This window comes from Diceros bicornis, chromosome 15 (assembly GCF_020826845.1).
Source record: "Diceros bicornis minor isolate mBicDic1 chromosome 15, mDicBic1.mat.cur, whole genome shotgun sequence".
NCBI lineage: Eukaryota > Metazoa > Chordata > Mammalia > Perissodactyla > Rhinocerotidae > Diceros > Diceros bicornis.
The window spans coordinates 66,310,944-66,329,965 of NC_080754.1; the positions used below are offsets into that span (position 1 = coordinate 66,310,944).

General features: G+C 33.8%; 1 protein-coding gene across 3 annotated transcripts in view; it reads left to right on the forward strand.

The window, feature by feature from the left end:
- Positions 1-19,022, forward strand: part of SMC4 (structural maintenance of chromosomes 4) — a 35,487-nt gene that overhangs the window by 6,323 nt on the left and 10,142 nt on the right. For 2 of the 3 annotated variants that reach the window (XM_058556462.1, XM_058556460.1), the window contains exons 6-16: positions 5,564-5,728; positions 6,010-6,137; positions 6,612-6,752; positions 7,518-7,668; positions 9,051-9,215; positions 11,172-11,405; positions 12,884-13,069; positions 14,502-14,663; positions 17,376-17,601; positions 17,689-17,768; positions 18,640-18,792. In XM_058556462.1, coding sequence (XP_058412445.1) covers positions 5,564-5,728; positions 6,010-6,137; positions 6,612-6,752; positions 7,518-7,668; positions 9,051-9,215; positions 11,172-11,405; positions 12,884-13,069; positions 14,502-14,663; positions 17,376-17,601; positions 17,689-17,768; positions 18,640-18,792 — 1,791 coding nt within the window. The remainder of the gene's footprint in view (positions 1-5,563; positions 5,729-6,009; positions 6,138-6,611; positions 6,753-7,517; positions 7,669-9,050; positions 9,216-11,171; positions 11,406-12,883; positions 13,070-14,501; positions 14,664-17,375; positions 17,602-17,688; positions 17,769-18,639; positions 18,793-19,022) is intronic. The other variant, XM_058556461.1, reaches the window with a different exon arrangement.

Here is a 19,022-nt window from a genome sequence, read left to right on the forward strand (position 1 = left end):
GAAACAGGGATTGGACTAGGTAGAACTAATGATGCCCTATTTAAAAGTTTGAGGGAAAGTGGCAGTGGTTTCTATGGATTTTTATTTAGTTCCCTATCAAAATCTCAGACTTCTGCACTAGAGATTTAAAGCGTTTGAAGGTAAGTAAGAATATGGTTTTTATTACCTTCTTGCCCATCGAATAACACTTATCTTAAAAACTAACTGTGGTTTGGATGGCTGGGAACTTGGAGACATCATCATATCACCATCCAAGACGTGATTGATTACTTGGAATAAAATGTGTAGACTGGCTGGGAACTTGGAGACATCATAATATCACCATCCAAGACGTGATTACTTGGAATAAAATGTATAGACTGGCCAGAGGTAGTTATTAACAGCTTGAGTAATCTAATTATTAAGTAAAACTTTATTTTTAAGATTAAAAAGCAGTAAATTTTTGAAGTCCATAAGGGTGGATTTTTTATAGTGTTTATATTGGCTTAGCAGGTTCTTCAGGTAGGCATCTAGTATTTTATTCCATTTAAAATTTCATTGGTTGACCATTCAAATGTACCTAATGAGGCACTATGCTAAGATGCTATAAATGATACAAAGATAGTTCAACCCTGTTTCTTGTCCTTAGAGGCACTTATATAAGTCTGCAAAAAGTGTTAGATTATAACTGACAGTTGTACTTTTTTGTACATTTCCCCATTTATATATGCCTTATTTGGGAGTCTTTGTCCCATTGCAATAACTATTGGTGCACATAAGTAGGGCTTTATTAGCTCTGTATAGCATTTCATGGTAACTATTGACTTAAATTAGGTTTAATTGGTTTTGGTGTGTTTGCTCCATTCCAGGTTAGAAGAATGATAACCTTAATACTTTTATTATAGTTCAAAGTTGCGTTACTGATTGCTGTAAACTCCTAAAAAGCTGCAGCTATTAATGCAATTTTAGTTTTGTCAAAGTTTTCAACTTCATATGCTTTTTGTCTTCATATTATGAAATCTAAATTAAAATTTAAAACAAGAACTAAGATTTTTTTCTTATTTAGTTATTTGGAGATTGCATTAGCCTAGGTCTGAGTTGTTACCTATTCATCTCTTCTTTTTCTTTTCAGTATACTTCTCCTAAGCTTCCCATGGCATACAAATTATTTGAGTTCTAGTCTTTAAGCATGTAGAAATAAGTCTGTGCTATATCAAAAGAAATTTTTAGCTTTATCGGTAATATCTGTTATCCAAAAGTATCTTGTTCAACAGCCTCAGCTATGAAAGAAAATAGGAAGGTACCCCTAAGCAACCAGAATAGGTATCAAGCAGTCCTGTCACTAAAGCATCATCCTTTCTGTTTATGTCCTTATTTTAGACAGATACTAACCTTGATTGGTGATTTGGTTTCTTGGCCTTTTGTAGCTCACAAAGAACAAATTAGAATAAAATATATTAGAAGAAGATAACAATAATTTACAGGACACTGAAAAATGGAAAAAATAAAAAAAATTATCAAGGTAAAATAAAAATTCACAGCCCGGTAATTCAGGGCCATTTAATTTTGGTGCAAACACCCATATTTATCTTAAGAATTTTTCAGGCCTTATTAGGAAAAAAAGTTGTATTATAGCTATGCACTTGAGTTTCCTGCAGTTCATGCTTGCTAAAATTTGGATTCCATTTGAACAAGGGTAAAGAACATCATACCTATTCATTCCTCTTAGATTTTTAAGCTGTATTCCTATAAATTAGATTATCAAAGAATGGTATAACTGGATCACAATGTCCTGGTTTGCTACCCACTTCAATAAGTTAAGATTTAAGCCCTTGGTATTATAAATATCCTCTTGAGGTATATTTTTTATTTTTATGTTACTCTTAAAAACTGTAGTTGATATTTTCCACAGTTTCTTAATGTCTCTGATATGGTATGACCAAATTTAAAACATAGCAAGTGTGTAGTAAATAACTGAAAAAAATGCTATACTTGTGTAGTATACTTAAACTACAGATAACAGTGTGGAGGCCTATAAAACTTTGCCAGCTTCAGATGCTAGCATTATAGCAACTTGAAACATTTTTTTGTGTCATCATGCTACCACTGTCTGTGATTTGGAGCCTTGATATGGAAGGGTGACTTTAAATTCAGATTGATGCTTTAAAATTATTTCTGAGGGCCAGCCCCGTGGCGTAGCAGTTAAGTGCGCGCGCTCCGCTGCTGGTGGCCCGGGTTCGGATCCCAGGCACGCACCGGTGCACTGCTTGTCAGGCCATGCTGTGGCGATGTCCCACATAAAGTGGAGGAAGGTGGGCGCAGATGTTAGCTCAGGGCCAGTCTTCCTCAGCAAACAGAGGAGGATTGGCATGGATGTTAGCTCAGGGCTGATCTTTCTCACCAAAAAAAAAAAAATTATTTCTGAAATGTATTGAGATTATTGCCCTAAATTAAAACTATATGATAAATTTCACATGGGATAGTTAAGTTTTCTGAAAAATAAGAAGTGGTCCTCTAGGCACAGACTGTCAATCCACAGATTATATATGAAATGGCACAAAATGGAAAAACAAGGAAGAAAGCGAGTAGTAGCAGGTGGTAAGGCAGGCAAGGAACATCAAGGAACAGTCACCAGAGGGGAAGGGGGGAGGGAGGAGGGCAAAAGGGATAATTCGGCTCATGTGTGTGATGATGGGTTGTAATTGGTATTTGGGTGGTGAACATGATGTAATCTATGCAGAAATAGAAGTATAATGATGTACACCTGAAATTTATACAATGTTATAAACCAATGTTACTGCAATAAACAAAATAAAAATAAAATAAATAAATAAAAAGGAACAGAGCCCCAAGAAAGGTCCCAGCTTATCATTGGAATATCACAGCAATCCTAATAGTCGAGTAGAGGCCTAAGTGTTCTAATAGCCAGTTGAGTCAGTAGTGCTGGTCTGATAATAACTGGTTAAAAAAAAAAAAAAGCCAGGGCCGCCTGGTGGCATAGCGGTTAAGTTCGAGCACTCCACTTCAGCGGCCCGGGGTTCGCAGGTTCGGATCCTGGGCGCGGACCGACGCACCACTTGTCAAGCCATGCTGTGGTGGCGTCCCATATAAAACAGAGGAATCTTCCTCAGCAAAAAAGAGGAGGATTGGCGTCAGATGTTAGCTCAGGGCTAGTGTTCCTCAAAAAAAAAAAAAAAGCCATCTAAGATAACAGTCTAAAACTGAATGTTATATGAGACTTAAAATGGCATTTATTTCGATTCATAAATGTCCTTGTCTTTCACTTGAACTTTTTTTTTTCAACTGGGCAACTTTGTTAGAGTGAAAAGAAATCATAGCTGTATATCCTTCATTTTAATTGGGGAGGGAGGAAGAAGTAACCAAAAACAAGCAACCACTGTGCTTTACCCAAAGCTAGGCAGTCTCCTAATAGTAGTATTCCACCTCTTCAGTAAGTAATTTGGCCAGGAAAAGTGTGGTTCCTTTACAAATATTTTTGTCAGTGTAAACTGTTACACTGAATCCCAACTTTTGGTTATCTGAAAAATGTATACTTAAATAATACCTCATGACCATTTGATTCAGATATGTAAGTTCTCTTGGCATAGTTTTCGTTCATCTTAACATAGGTGTTCAGATATTCAAATTGAATTGGGTAGTATATTAGAATATCCGGTGTCAGGCACTATACTATTTGTTTGGATTGTAAATGCTAAACCAGAACATGTAAATGACAACCTCTAGATTAGTGGTTTTCACTTGGGGGTAGTTTTGCAACCCCACCCCCAGGACATTTAGCATTGTATGGAGACAGTTTGAGTTGTTACAGCTGGGGGAAGGGGACATGTAGTGGGTAGAGGTCAGAGATGCTATTAATCCTCTGATGCCCTGCAGAGCTCCACAACAAAGAGTATCCAGCCCAAAATGTGAGTAGTGTTCCTGTTGATAAACCCTGCCTAGATAAAAACTTTGAATAAGACTCTTGGCTTCTTCAATAGCTAGAGTTTGTCCAGTTGTAATCCAAAGCTTTGGGCGTTGTTTCAGACTTAAATCCTGTCTAAAACTTAAAACTGTTGCTGCACACATTTAGAAAGAACGGATAATTGAAAGCAAAATAAAATACTCTATGTAAATAAATATCTACATATTTTCATTTAAACACTAATTTATTTAAAACACTAATTCATCCATACTGAAGGTTACAGAGAAAAATCTAAAAAATAACAGGCTCTTGAGATAACATTTCACTTTGTCTTTGATAATCGTGTTGTGCTGTTGTGTTGTCAGAGTACAGAAAAGTGATGATAATGTATAAAACTATTAAAAATTATGCCTTTGGCTAAGTAGATTCAAGCTGTTTTATCTGTCTAAATTTTTTTGCTTTTTATTATAATATGTTGAGGCTATTTGGTAAGTATGAGTTTGTCATTAGCAAATTTTACACCACATTTTTAAGGTTCATTCATAAATAAATATTTTAAATATTTAAATTGAGGAAGAGTAATATTCTCTTTAACGTGCAGTTTTTTTCTTGATTTCTTTTTTATCTTTGCTATTTTGCTAAAATAGAAGGGTATATTTTTTTCTACTTATTCCTTTTTTTCTCTTGTAATAGTATAGTGTGCAAGCAAGCTATTTCTGTGAAGTAAAGTAGCAGCTTTTTGCCTGAGCATGTTCAGACAAAATTTTCTCCATCAAACTAAGTGGCTGCCTGACAGTCAGCCTTGAAGGGTACTGATTGTGGATTTTTTCTTCTTTTCTATTTGTAAATAAACTTCATAATGTTAATCTAAGATTTTAATTGCAGTTCAAAGTTGTTATATTAATGATTGCAAACAAAAGTTTTCCAGTGTCGTATGTACCAGGACCTTTGTTTTCAGTCAGTTGGATTTCTTCCATTATTACCATGAGAAATAGGCAATTTCCTTTTCCATTTAATGATCTTGTTTTTAGAAAGTTGGAACATTAAGTTTAAGACATCCTTATGAAGTGCAGCTCTTGTTGAGGAATTCATGACACCAGGTTTATAGAGCAAGTTTAATAATACTAACCACCTTGGGACAGGATTCTTACTCAGTTTAACCATGAAGAGCCTTTTTGAAAATTCTTTTCAAAAAGAGCTCTAATCATGTTATTAACAGTTGATAATGTTGCCACAATAATTGAGTTGCAGATTATATGAATACCTTGCTGAATTTTGCTTAATAGAAAAGTTAATAGTTTTATTTGTATTGAATATTCATTTGTATTGAATATTCATTTATTGAATTATTGTGTTGAAACATTCTAGATGGAGAATCTTCCTTTGGCTCTGTGTATATATGTGGGTGTATATATAAGAGTTTATGTAAGGGAGTATAAATATACATTTCTTACTCCCTTAAGTAAAATTGAAACTCTTAAGAAGAATATCAATGGAGAGAACATTTTTATTTGTATCTTATTAAATGTCTTTTAAGTTTCTGATTTACATCATTTAGTTATTCATTGCTATTGGATTTGTTAATTGACTGTTCCTAATTCTCACTTAAGATTGATGTAGCTAAGCATACACAATGAGTGTGAAATATGACTTTTTTTAAAGGGTGAAGTGGAACAAATTGCTATGATGAAACCAAAAGGCCAGACTGAACACGATGAGGGTATGCTTGAATATTTAGAAGATATAATTGGTTGTGGACGGCTAAATGAACCCATTAAAGTCCTATGTCGGAGAGTTGAAATATTAAATGAACACAGAGGAGAGAAGGTGAATCTTCTGTAGACTTTTGTTGTAAATCAGAATATTTTGTTTATCGATTAACAAATTTTACTGAGTCAAATATTTAAGTTATAATAGATCATAACTGAAGAAATGTTTACTGTTTTAGATTGAATTTTGTTTTATTGACATTTAAGATGTCATTGTTATAAATAAATAAAACATTGTTTTATTAATACTGTTTATATGTTTTTATCTATTGACATGTTTTAAATTCACATTGTACATATGAAGTGTATTTGAACAATCTATACACTTAATTTTTGTAGTTAAACAGAGTTAAGATGGTGGAAAAGGAAAAGGACGCCTTAGAAGGAGAGAAAAACATAGCCATTGAATTTCTTACCTTGGAAAATGAAATATTTAGAAAAAAGAATCACGTTTGTCAATATTACATGTAAGTACCTTAATTTATCAATTTTTATATTAGTTTTTGCCATTGTCAAAGCCGTTCTCTTTTCCTGTGTTAGAGAAATGTGAAGACTGAAGTGAAAAAAATTCTAAAAATTGTTTTATGTGTTGAATTCATTAAATTAGGATTGTTTACCATGGTATTGAAGTTGACTTTTTAAGTATCCTACTTAAGCTGGGAGGTGGGTTCACACGTATTTGTTACTATACTTAATCGTTTTACATATGCATTCTTTTTAATTTATGTAATAGCAAATCTAGTTTTGTTTATATGGAACCTATTTTGTTCCCAATTCTAGTCTTGACCCTGTATTGGGGTTTTTTGCCTTCTCAATAGCCCTAGGTAATTGTAACCTGACTAGTTAAGAATACTTGAGAAATGGCTGATTTTACTAAATACTTATACGGTTTTAGAAGTGGCATTTTAGAATCTCCGGTTCTTTTCCTTTCCTCCCTCTAGTTATGATCTGCAGAAACGAATTGCTGAAATGGAAACTCAAAAGGAAGAAATTCATGAAGATACTAAAGAAATTAATGAAAAGAGCAATATACTCTCAAATGAAATGAAAGCTAAGAATAAAGCTGTAAAAGATGTAGAGAAGTAATAATCTTTTGGAAAGTAGTAGTAAAAGTATTTAGATTCAGTTAATTTTATTACATGTATGCGTGTCTGTATATAAACTTACTGCCAGCACACAGGTGTAATAAGTTTGCCAGCGTATAAAATGGTCTCCTTTCACAAACAAAAAACTTAATTGCCCTGCATCCAGCTCATCATTATTACAGATTGAGTGCACAACACTGAAGTCCTAAATAATGGAGGATGCTACCCCCTAGTGGCAGAACACAGTAACACAAAACACAGCAAAAATAGGAATTTAACTTGACAGGTTACTTGACTTAAGAATAAACAATCCACAAATCTAATTGAGGTAGAATTGGGGTTATTCTAAATAGATGTTTTAAACTTCCGTTGTGACTTTTCTCTGTGCCAATATTCACTGACACCAATATCTTACCTATGCAGTTTTCTTTTTCTTTAAAATGCTTTACTTATTTTTATGGTAAAATTTTTCACTTATTTTTATGGTAAAATTTTTCTGTATGTAGATATTGTAGTCACTGGAAAATGTAGTATTTCTCATCCAGCTTAGAAGGGCAAAATAACTCGCATAATCGCACATTTTAACAGCTCCCTCAAATATGGAGTGAGTGGAGGATCAGCTTAAAATAGGTAGTTTTAAGATCCTACCTTATATGAGCTTGGACACATTTACAGAGGAAGTGTCTCAGGCAGGGTATATAACATGGCTTTAAAATATCTGAATATCCAAAATAGTGACTGATCATTTTCTTGCTTTGTTAGGAAATTGAATAAAATTACAAAATTTATTGAGGAGAACAAAGAAAAATTTACACAACTAGATTTGGAAGATGTTCAAGTTAGAGAAAAATTAAAACATGCTTCAAGTAAAGCCAAAAAACTGGAGAAACAACTTCAAAAAGATAAAGAAAAGGTAGGTCTGAGGGAAAAAATTCTTAAAATTTCATGTCTGAATATCAGATCCATTTTTCATTATTTTTCGTGGATTTCCTTGCCCCTTATTACCTAAGATGATGAGTTGGGATTCTGAATGTTAAGTGCTTTACATTTTATCTCTGAACCTGATTTTTTCCCCCAGAGAGAAATCTTGCATCCGTTGACTTTGAGTTTTAGAGTTTATGTTACTAGGATACACATTGTTGGGAAAACATTTACTAATCATCAGTTCTGTTTTGGTGATAAACAAAATAATTTTTTCCTATAATCTTTTAAAACCTAGTAGTGGTTTGAAAAGATATTTCTGGTTATGTATCATCAACTTTTAAAAATATTACCTGCCTCCTACAAAAATGAAGCTAAGAGTATCAGGGCAGGAGTTCTCCCTTAAAAAGGAGGGAAAGGGAAGCTCATAATTTAAAGCAAGAGATTAATAGCTATTCTGAGGTTAAAAAAAGATAGTTTGGACTAAAATGTCTAATTTGCTAGGAGTCAGACTCTAATAATTAATTTGGGATCTTCCAAACTGTATTCATAGCTCTATCAGATATCAATAGAGATGACACCTAAATCCCCTCTGCCCAAAAAAGCTTTGTACCGTGTAATTACATGGTAATTATAGTATAGTCTCTGCTTTACAAGCATTTTCCAAATCATTTGTTTACAAAATACTTTCTCCTCAGTATGGTAATAAATCTTATGTGAATCAATGTTTAAGGAACACTATTTCTGAAAGTGTTGAACTTCTCTGGTAGTGGATAATTAGAATAAACAAAACAACACGGATTTGAGAGTAACTCCTAAATTGGACAGGCTAAGCCAAATATAACTGTATATAGAGGTATTAGCCTTTAGGCATCAAATATGGCTAAATCATTGTTATCAGAAGGTATAATGGAATAAAATGTTAGCCTACATGGTGACTCTGGAAGGGTGAAGTTGTGCAAGATCTTAGGAGTTGAGGGAGGCTGGAGGGTATAAAGGTAATTTGTACTAAGTTGTAATATACTATGAAGAGTAGTTTAGGGAATTCTGTATAGTCCGAGCATATTAATAGGTGAAGAAAGATGATTACAGCCTGAAATTGGAACAGAAGGAAGAAAGACCAAATGCCCAGCCAGGGAGAATTTTCTTTTCATAAGGAATAAGGAAGTCATAGAATTAGACTGAGAGAATGTAGTAATTGCAGTGAATGGTTAAGAAAGTACTTGCTAAAGCCAGCTAGTTGAAATCTGATTACAAAGAAAGCTGCAAAGACCTAGAAGACCCTGAGAAATGCTATTAAATAAGTCACATATTGATGGTATTGGGTAGCCTAAAGGTACCTACTCCTAACTTTAATTTGTTTTATAATTTTAGGTTCAAGAATTTAAAAGTATACCTGCCAAGAGTGAGAATATCATAACTGAGACAACAACTAGAAGCAATACCCTTGAAAAGGAAAAAGAGAAAGAAGAAGAAAAACTAAAGGAAGTTATGGATAGCCTTAAACAGGAAACACAAGGGCTTCAGAAAGAAAAGGAAGTAAGATTCTTTATCAGTTGTTTATTTTGGTGTCTTTTTTTTTTTTTTTTTTTAACTTGAAGATTGTTTCTGTAGTAACAGTAAAAACTGAACTGTTAGAAGAAAAAGTTTGGACATTCCTAACGTTCCGAAAAATAGCCTAGACTCCCCTTTTTTGTTTTCTACTTTCCTGTTTTTTAAAAAAAGTTAACTGAATGAGAATTTATAATGGCAGTGAAAATGGGACATGTCAGATACTTTGTTACATATGCCATTCTTTGTTAAGCATATTGATTTCATCATCAAACTTTTTCATCTCTTAAATTATTTTCTTGGTAACTTAGTTGGTTACCACCTATTAAAAACCTGGGACTACACTAACCACAGGTTGACATCTCCCATCTTTGTTTCTGTAGCTCTTGTGTAATAGTTTAAAACCATGGCTCTAATGTCAGTTTTTGGTTCAAATCCTAGATCAGTCACTTATTATCTCTGATCTTGTACAGGTTGTTATGTCTCCCACTCATCTTCCTCAAGATGGGGAAGAAGATACTACCCATCTTGTGAATCTTTTTGAAAATAAAAATTTGTATATATTTATATAAAATGCCCAGAAAGTAAAAAATTAGTGTCAGCTATTACATTATTTTATCACTTCATTAATAAAACAAGAGAATGTAAGGTTGTCACATTGCTGTGTCTTACCTACCCAACAAGAGTAGAAGCATGAAGTTTACCTATCTTTGTTTATATTCACCACAGCCTTTTTGACAACACTGAGCATGTTAAATAGATATTTTAATGGGTAACAGTGATTGAATTGATGCACATAAGTCAGTTATGTTACGTAAGACTTAAAAGTGCATAAGTTACAGACTTATGTACAGCCTTTGTATGTTAATTATACCTCAAGAAAGTGGGAGGAGGGTTTGTTTTCTTAGTTACAGACTTAATAGATTCTGTTTTGGAATATGAACATGTTCTTAATGTCACACTACAAAACTTTGTAAGTAGGATGCCCATGTGATAAAGTGACAAGATAGTACATTAGCTTTCATGATGAAATACTTTATGGATGGAGATTTTCACATTTGCTCATCTAATGTACATTGAGTACTCCTGTGTGCCTTGGCACCCTGTGTTAATGACAAAGCCAGGACTCACATCCAGGTGTCTTCATTCCTCAATATAATGTAGTAGCTAAAAACAGAGGCTCTGCCGCTTATGAGTGACTGCATGACTTTTGAGCGAGTTATTTAAACTCTGATCTCAGTTTTCTCAAAATGGTCATAATGATGGTATTTACCTCATGGGATTATATTAATGGATTGATACATACAAAACATTCAGAATAGTGCCTAGAACATAGTGAGCCATGTGTGTGTGTTAGTGTTCGTGATTTTCACTATCAAACATTTAAATTGATTAATGTTTAATCATTAATGTTCCTGGACCTATTGCCTTGTGTGTAAAATGAAAGAGTTAGGCTTTTGTAAGAGCCTTTCTTATGTCTTTTATTCTAATAAATAAATCCTTTCTTCACAGTCAGTTATACTAACCCAAAGTTTCTCCTCGTACCTCTAAAACATTTTCAACATAAATATACTTGAGGAAACTTTCTGCTGAATAGTACTTTACCTTACCTGAAATGGTAAGGTATAATGTAGAAAAACCATGGAATCTAGAGTTTAGACTAGATTTTTGTTCTCTTTCAACTATTCCTTTATTGTTATTTTAGTCTCTAAAACGAACATACCTTATTAAGCTCTTGTGAAATCAGTTAGGAAGACTTTATGTACAGTGAACATTGGCAATGAGGCAAAAACTTAGTCCATTCCACTTGTAAGGATAATTTATTTCTATATGTTATGCTTGTAGAACCTCTTAAGTTGAATTCAAAATGTATAGTTTCCATTTCAGTTTAGGTTTGAAAACAGAAATATTTCAGATTTAATGGAGTCGGTCATCTTTTAACAGAGTCGAGAAAAAGAACTTATGGATTTCAGCAAATCAGTAAATGAAGCACGTTCAAAGATGGATGTAGCCCAATCAGAACTCGATATCTATCTCAGTAGTCATAATACTGCAGTGTCTCAATTAAGTAAGGCCAAGGAAGCTCTGCTTGCAGCTTCTGAGACTCTCAAAGAAAGGAAAGCTGTAATCGGAGATATAGAGGCAACACTCCCTCACACTGAACATGAATTGAAAGAGGTATTTCTTTGCTACTGTGGTTCATCTGAACATTGTTTATCTACCATAGTTTTATGTATGTGTATATATATATATATATATTTTTTTTTTAATCTCAACATCTGAAGTGACTGGCATAAAGGGTTTTTTTTTTTCCTCATTTAGTGTAATCTTCCCCAAAAGAATAGGGTTGGTATTTCAGTATTCCATCTAATATGAATTGAGACTATTAAGAAACTAACAATATTCTCCCCAAAAGCATTGGACAGCAAATAACACTGCTACCACCACCATTATTTCCTATAGAAATAATTTTTAACAAAAGAAAGGTTGTATTTCCCTAAATCTAAGTGTAGATAATTTATGTAAGGGTAAATGAAAAACATAAAAATATATATATATATATGAATGAATATGCAAACCAACTGTCTTGGTATAGTTTTTGAACTTATGGATGTAGTTTCTTTGTTGACTGCACACCATTTTAAACTATTCAAGATAACTAGTTTAGCTTACCAGTGCTCCTCCTATCCTTGAATGAATTAGATATCTAAGGAATTTCATAACTTAAATCTCTAAAGCTTCACTAGGCAAGATGGCAATAGAAAATGCTGTTTGAAGAGAAATTATACTGAAAATAAAGTCTTTCATTTTAGTAAATGCACTATTTAGTTGTCAGGGAATTGCATGACCGTGTAGAATTTAAATATAAACTTAAGTTGTATACAGTGACCACTTCCATCTTCCTGGTAATTCCATTTATTTTTGGATAAATTGTATCTGTAATGAGCTTTTACTTTACATCAGTATGACTGGTAATAGAGGTAATAATTTAAAGGCAGGACATGAGGAAGAATGTCTGTTAGGAAAAAATAGCTGCTCTAACTTGGAGATTGGGAAGCTGAGAGTTTGCATGTTTTGTGTGCATGTGTGTGGTTCTTCTCTTATTGGCAGCTTGACATTTTTGTATAGCAGTAGTACTGTTCACTCATCATGCCTCCCTGGATTTCAGAGCTGTTTTTTTTTTCTTTAATTATATATAATTATATATAATATATAGTTTCCTTTATTATTTAGAAAGCAAAGCACAGTATAACTGTAGTCCTGCCCAGTCACCCATATCTAGGGTTCTGTACCTGAGGTCTGTTGTTAACTAGTACATAACTTAAGAATTAGGACACACTCATGCATCACTATATGGTGCCAAGCTGGGATTTCCACAGCCCTAGCTCTGCTTGCTGTAGCAATCAATGTGCTACTCCCAGAACCACACTGTGCTTAATGTTCCTTGTTATTGACCCAAATAATTTGTCCCCTTTAAAATAGAAAACCCATCCATGTTTTTCAAAACCAAACCAGCAGTTGCAACATGGCAGCTTAGTTCTGGTTCGAGTGTTTATTATTGGTCTTTTCCTTTCTTTTTGAGGTATTACAACTAATTCTATGCCATGATTGTGCCTATGCTTCTGGGATTCATTTTCTTAACTTTTCACTTTCAGAAAGAAAAAGAACTTCAAAAACTTACAAAAGAAGAAATAAATGTCAAAAGTTTCGTTCATGATCTTTTCCGAAAAGTTGAAGAAGCAAAGAGTTCCTTAGCAATGAATCGAAGTAGGGGGAAAGTCCTTGATGCAATGATTCAAGAAAAAAAATCTGGCAGGATTCCAGGAATATATGGGCGATTGGTAAAATAGATTTATTTGGAAATGACTATATATTTTTCTCTCAAGAAACATATTGTAAATAATTTTCTTACCTTGATTTAAAGAACTGTATATTGAGTGTCACTATACATAAAATAACATTCATTTTTGTTTGTTTTAAAGGACATTCGTTTTTAAACATTTTCCTCTTATACTCAGGCATGATAAAATTCTTTGTGGTATGGATTCTCTCATTATAGTTTTTTAGTTTTGGATAATTATAATCATTTTAATACCAAGAAGAAAAACTAACTCTAGTAGTGATAAACAAACTTAGCAAGACTACTTTTTTTTTTCAGAAAACAAGAATTTGATGAATTATATTCTGGGTTTTATAACATTTTATTGAAGGTTATGGCTAGAGTTTAGGTAAATCAACAAGGGATAATGTAGGAACCCAAGGCTAGCAATGATGGGAACCATCACTGCTCTTGAGCCTCAAGAAGGAAGGGAGCTGTGGCCATGGCTAGAGGGTGGCCTGGAGGACAAGGGGAAAATAAATATTTAACCCACCTTTATCTGCTACCCTGCTGTCTCTAGCTGGTGCCTCACATTGGCTAAAGCTAGAGAGCCAAAGGAACCAGTTGATGCAGTCCTTGAGTCAGCCTTCTTGAGAAGGAAGCAGAAGAGAGTGCTTGAAAAGGGCAAATGAAAATTACCCAGCATAGTTGCTCCCATGTTTACTTAAGACATTTCTACCTTATTTTGTTGAAGATATACAATTTGATTCTAATCATTTGCTTTCAAGGAAAAATAAAGCTAGTCAGTGAATGCTGCTTGATAGCTAATTTATCAATAATAGATACGGATAAGCAGGCAAGTGTGTTTCATCAGAACTTAATCTTAGATGGTTTTCAGTAATTCAAAGTTTTATTTATGTTATTTTGCTTATAGTACTTTAGGCTTCAAATCTTTATATGTTTTCATTTTTGTACAGTGAAAACAGTTCTTTCATTTTGTGCTCTCATTAAAAATGCAAACTCCAGGAGCCGGCCCTCTGGCCGAGCGGTTGAGCTTCTGAGCACTCTGCTTCGGCAGCCTGGATTCACAGGTTCAGATCCCAGGCGTGGACCTACTCCGTTCATCAGCCATGCTGTGGAGGCATCCCACATACAAAACAGAGGAAGATTGGCACAGATGTTAGCTCAGGGTGAATCTTCCTCACCAAAAAAAACCCCACATATCCATAAACTTTTTTAAAAGGTAGATTAAAAAGTCTTCTGCCTCTGCAGAAGGGGAAGCTTGAATGAGAGGAACACATATTTTTCATCGTGTACCCTTTTTGTACTTGTTAAAACCATGTGTAAGTACAGTTTTTCAATTAAGAGTAGCTTGAGAAATCTATATGAATAGTAATGAAATGATCCTGTGCCTAATTCCTTGCTGATTTTTTCCCCCTCCTCTTAATTATTAGGGGGACTTAGGAGCAATTGATGAAAAATACGATGTTGCTATTTCATCCTGTTGTCATGCATTAGACTACATTGTTGTTGAGTCTATTGATACAGCCCAAGAATGTGTAAACTTCCTTAAAAGACAAAATATTGGAGTTGCAACCTTTATAGGTTTGGATAAGGTGGGTATTCATAATTTAATTTTTAAATGCCAAGTGGTTTTTGATTGAATCCAAGCTTTTTTCCATAGTTATTCAGTGAACACATGATAGGTTTTGAGGATTATTTTAGGCTCTCAGGTTACATGGTTGTGAAAAAAAATTTTCTAGGGCCTCACCTAAAGGAATATACATTCCGCTGTTAGAGTGACTGGTAGTTTGCATTTCTAACTTTCGTCATCAATAACTACTTTACAAAAAATGATAAAACCTTTATGAAGATATAATTCACATACCATAAAATTCCCCATTATAAGGTATACAGTTCAGTGGGTTTTAGTGTATTCACAAGGTTGTTCAACCATGACCACTGTCTAATTCCAGAATATTTTCATCACCCCAAAAAGAAACCTCAAACACATTAGCACTCACTACCTGTAACCCACCCTCCACCCCCACCCCCGCTGCAAGCAACCTCTAATCTACTGTTTGTCTCTATAGATTTACCTATTCTGGACATTTTATAGACATGGAATCAAACAATATGTAGCCTTTTGTGTATGGCTTCTTTTACTTAGCAGGTTTTCAGAGTTCATCTATGTTGTGGCACATGTCAGTATTTCATTCCTTTTTATTGCCAAATTGTAATTCCATTGTATGGATATACCACATTTTCTTTATCCATCGATCAGTTAATGGACATTTGAGTTTTTTCATGGTTTGGCTATTATGGAAAATGCTGCTTTATTGCCAAATTGTAATTCCATTGTATGGATATACCACATTTTCTTTATCCATCGATCAGTTAATGGACATTTGGGTTTTTTCATGGTTTGGCTATTATGGAAAATGCTGCTATAAACATTCATTTATAAGTTTTTGTGCAGATACATGTTTTTAATTCTCTCGATTTAATACCTAGGAGTGGAATTGCTGGGTCACATGTTAATTTTAACTTCTTGAGGAACTACCAAACTGTTTTCCACAGTGGCTGCACCATTTCCTACCAGCAGTGAATGAGGGTTCCAATTTCTTTACATCCTCACCAACACTTGTTATTGTACTTTTTTTTGATTATAGCCATCGTGGTGGGTTTGAAGTGGTATCTCTTTGTGGTTTTGATTTGCATTTCCTGATGACTAATGATGTTGAACATCTTTTCATGTGCTTATTGGCCATTTATTTATCTTTTTTGGAGAAATGTGTATTCATATCCTTTGCCCATTTGTTAATTGGTTTATTTGTCTTTATTGTTGAGTTGTAAGCATTCTTTGTATATTCTAGATACAAATCTCTTGTCATATATATGATTTGCAAATATTTTCTCCCATTCTGTGGGTTGTATTTACTTTCTTTTTTTTTTTTTAAAGATTTTATTTATTTATTTTTCCCCCAAAGCCCCAGTAGATAGTTGTCCATCATAGCTGCACATCCTTCTAGTTGCTGTATGTGGGACGCGGCCCCAGCATGGCCAGAGAAGCGGTGCGTCGGTGCGCGCCTGGTATCCGAACCCGGGCCGCCAGCAGCGGAGCGCGCGCACTTAACCGCTAAGCCACACGGCAGGCCCTGTATTTACTTTCTTGATGGTGTCCTCTGAAGCACAAAATTTTTTAATTTTGATGAAGTCCAACTTCTTTTTTCTTTTAAATTTGGTTGCGGTGTGTTGGGTCTCATATCTAAGAAAATACTGCATCATCCAAGGGCATAGTGATTTACCTCCTCTGTTTTCTTCCAAGACTTTTATAGTTTTAGCTTTTATATTTAGGTTTTTAATCCATGTTAATTTTATAACATAGTGTGAAGTAGGAGTCCAACTCTGCTCTTTTGCATGTGGATATCCAGTTGTTCCAGCACCATTTGTTGGAAAGACTGTTCTTGCCCCATTGAATTTTCTTGGCACCCTTGTCAAAAATCAACTGACCATAAATGTAAGGCTTTCTTTCTGGACTCTCCATTTACCTATATGTCTATTCTTACACTAGTACCACACTGTCTTGATTGCTATAGCTTTCTAGTAAGTTTTGAAATCAGGAGTCCTCTAATTTTGTTCTTTTATATCAAGATTGTTTTGGCTATTCTGAATCCATGTAATTTCCATGTGAATTTTAAGATCAGCTGGTCAATTTCTGCAAAAACAAAGCAACTAGGATTTTGATACAGGTTGCATTGAATCTGTAGATGAGTTTGAGTATTGCTATCTTAGTATTAAATCTTATGATCCATGAACCCGGGATATCTTCCATTTATTTAGGTCTAATTTCATACAATAATGTTTCGTAGCCTTCAGTGTACAGGTCTTGTGTTTCTTTTGTTAAATTTACTCCTAAGTTTTTTGTTTTTGTGTTTTTTTTAATATAACATTGTAAATGGAATTTTCTTGATCTCGTTTTCAGATTATTTGTTGCTAGTGTATAAAAATACAACTAATTTTTATATGTTGATCTTGTATCCTGCAACTTTGCTGAATTCATGTTTGTTTTAATAGTTTTTTGTGTGTGGATTCCTTAGTATTTTATATATATGTATAAGATCATGTCTTCTGTGAATAGAGATAGTTTTATAATAACTTCTCTCTTAAGGTAATGGTAAAGTAATACTTAATTATGCAGATACTCAGAACCTTGTGTACATATCCTTACATTTTATACATGTATATTACTTATGTAAATGATAGCTAAAAGAAATGATATATTCTCTATTTTTTTATATATATATACATATATATTCTACTTTTAGATGGCAGTCTGGGCAAAGAAAATGACAAAAATTCAAACTCCTGAAAATACTCCTCGGTTATTTGATTTAGTAAAAGTAAAAGATGAGAAAATTCGCCAAGCATTTTACTTTGCTTTACGGGATACCTTAGTAGCTGACAACTTAGATCAAGCCACAAGAGTAGCATATCAAAAAGATAGAAGATGGAGAGTGGTAACGTTACAAGGGCAAATCATAGAACAGTCAGGTAATGGTGGTTTCTTTCCTGCCATTGAGTTTGTTTAATCTTCTTGGGGGAGACACCTAAGTCTAACTTCTCTCCTCTGTCCTCCAGGTACAATGACTGGTGGTGGAAGCAAAGTAATGAAAGGAAGGATGGGTTCATCAGTTGCTGTTGAAATCTCTGAAGAAGAGGTCAGCATATCTAAAATTATAGTTACACTTAAAAAAAAAATTCACATACATACTTTAAAGTTTAGCCATTTTAGGTATACTGTGCTCAAATTTTAAATTAACAGATTGAATTTTCTGTAAGTGACTAATATATAAGCTGTGGCATTTTTTTTAATGTGAAACCCTTTAAAGTTCTAAAAATAAGACATGTTAATTAGAAAGTATATGCTCCACATATATATCTTTTTCTATTGCTACATTTGGATCTTATGGATTTTTAGAATTTATTTAACCATTTCACTTAACTGACATTTAATTTCATGTTTTTTGACATAATTATTGCTGTGTCACATGGTTTTTCTATTTCAAAATAATGTAAGGTATGAATATAGCAAAGATTTCTGCTGCATGCTTCCAAATTTTATTTCAAAATATTTAATATGCCCACAAGTATATGAGAATGTCAAAATGTCCAGGAAAAACCTGCTATGTTCCTTTATTGCTCTCAGAACACTATATATACCTTTTTCTTCCTTAAAAACATACTTGGATATCCTGAACACCTAACTTTTTCCAAAGAGTTATACCTTCATTTTTTCCCATATTTTGAAGTAGTTTATATCCTTCCACTTAAATATTTGCAGAGTATACCTTCACTGAAATAATAAGTGACTATACAACACTTAAAATTGTCTTTCTGTCAGATTCTATGATGCAGAAATTAGTTGACCATCTCCTAAGCTTTAGGATTGGGAATTGAAACTGGGTTGTTTGGTTTTGTTCTAATCTTGAAGATCAGAAGTTTGGGTTTTCTTCATTTATAAATTGACTTTGCTGTTAATCTGCAGTGACTCTTAGAGAAAACTTATTTCACTAAAACTCTTCTTTGTAGGTAAATAAAATGGAATCAGAGTTGCAGAGAGACTCTCAAAAAGCAGTGCAAATTCAGGAACAGAAAGTACAACTGGAGGAAGCAGTAGTTAAGTTAAGGCATACTGAACGAGAAATGAGGAATACACTAGAAAAGTTTACTGCAAGCATCCAGGTACTCTTATTAATATTAGCTGGAACTAGTGGAATTCAACAGCAATTTGACAGAAGATTTTTTCCTGTTTGCTTACAATTTTAAAGTATAAAGGAGGAGTAGGGTGGGTCTCTGGGTGGAAGGCCTGTCTCTCGATTTTTGTTTCCTTAAGTGCTAATGGATATATGCCTTGTCACAGTGTTACTCCAGCCACAGCTGTTCCTGTTTTCCATTTGTACTCCATAGAAATG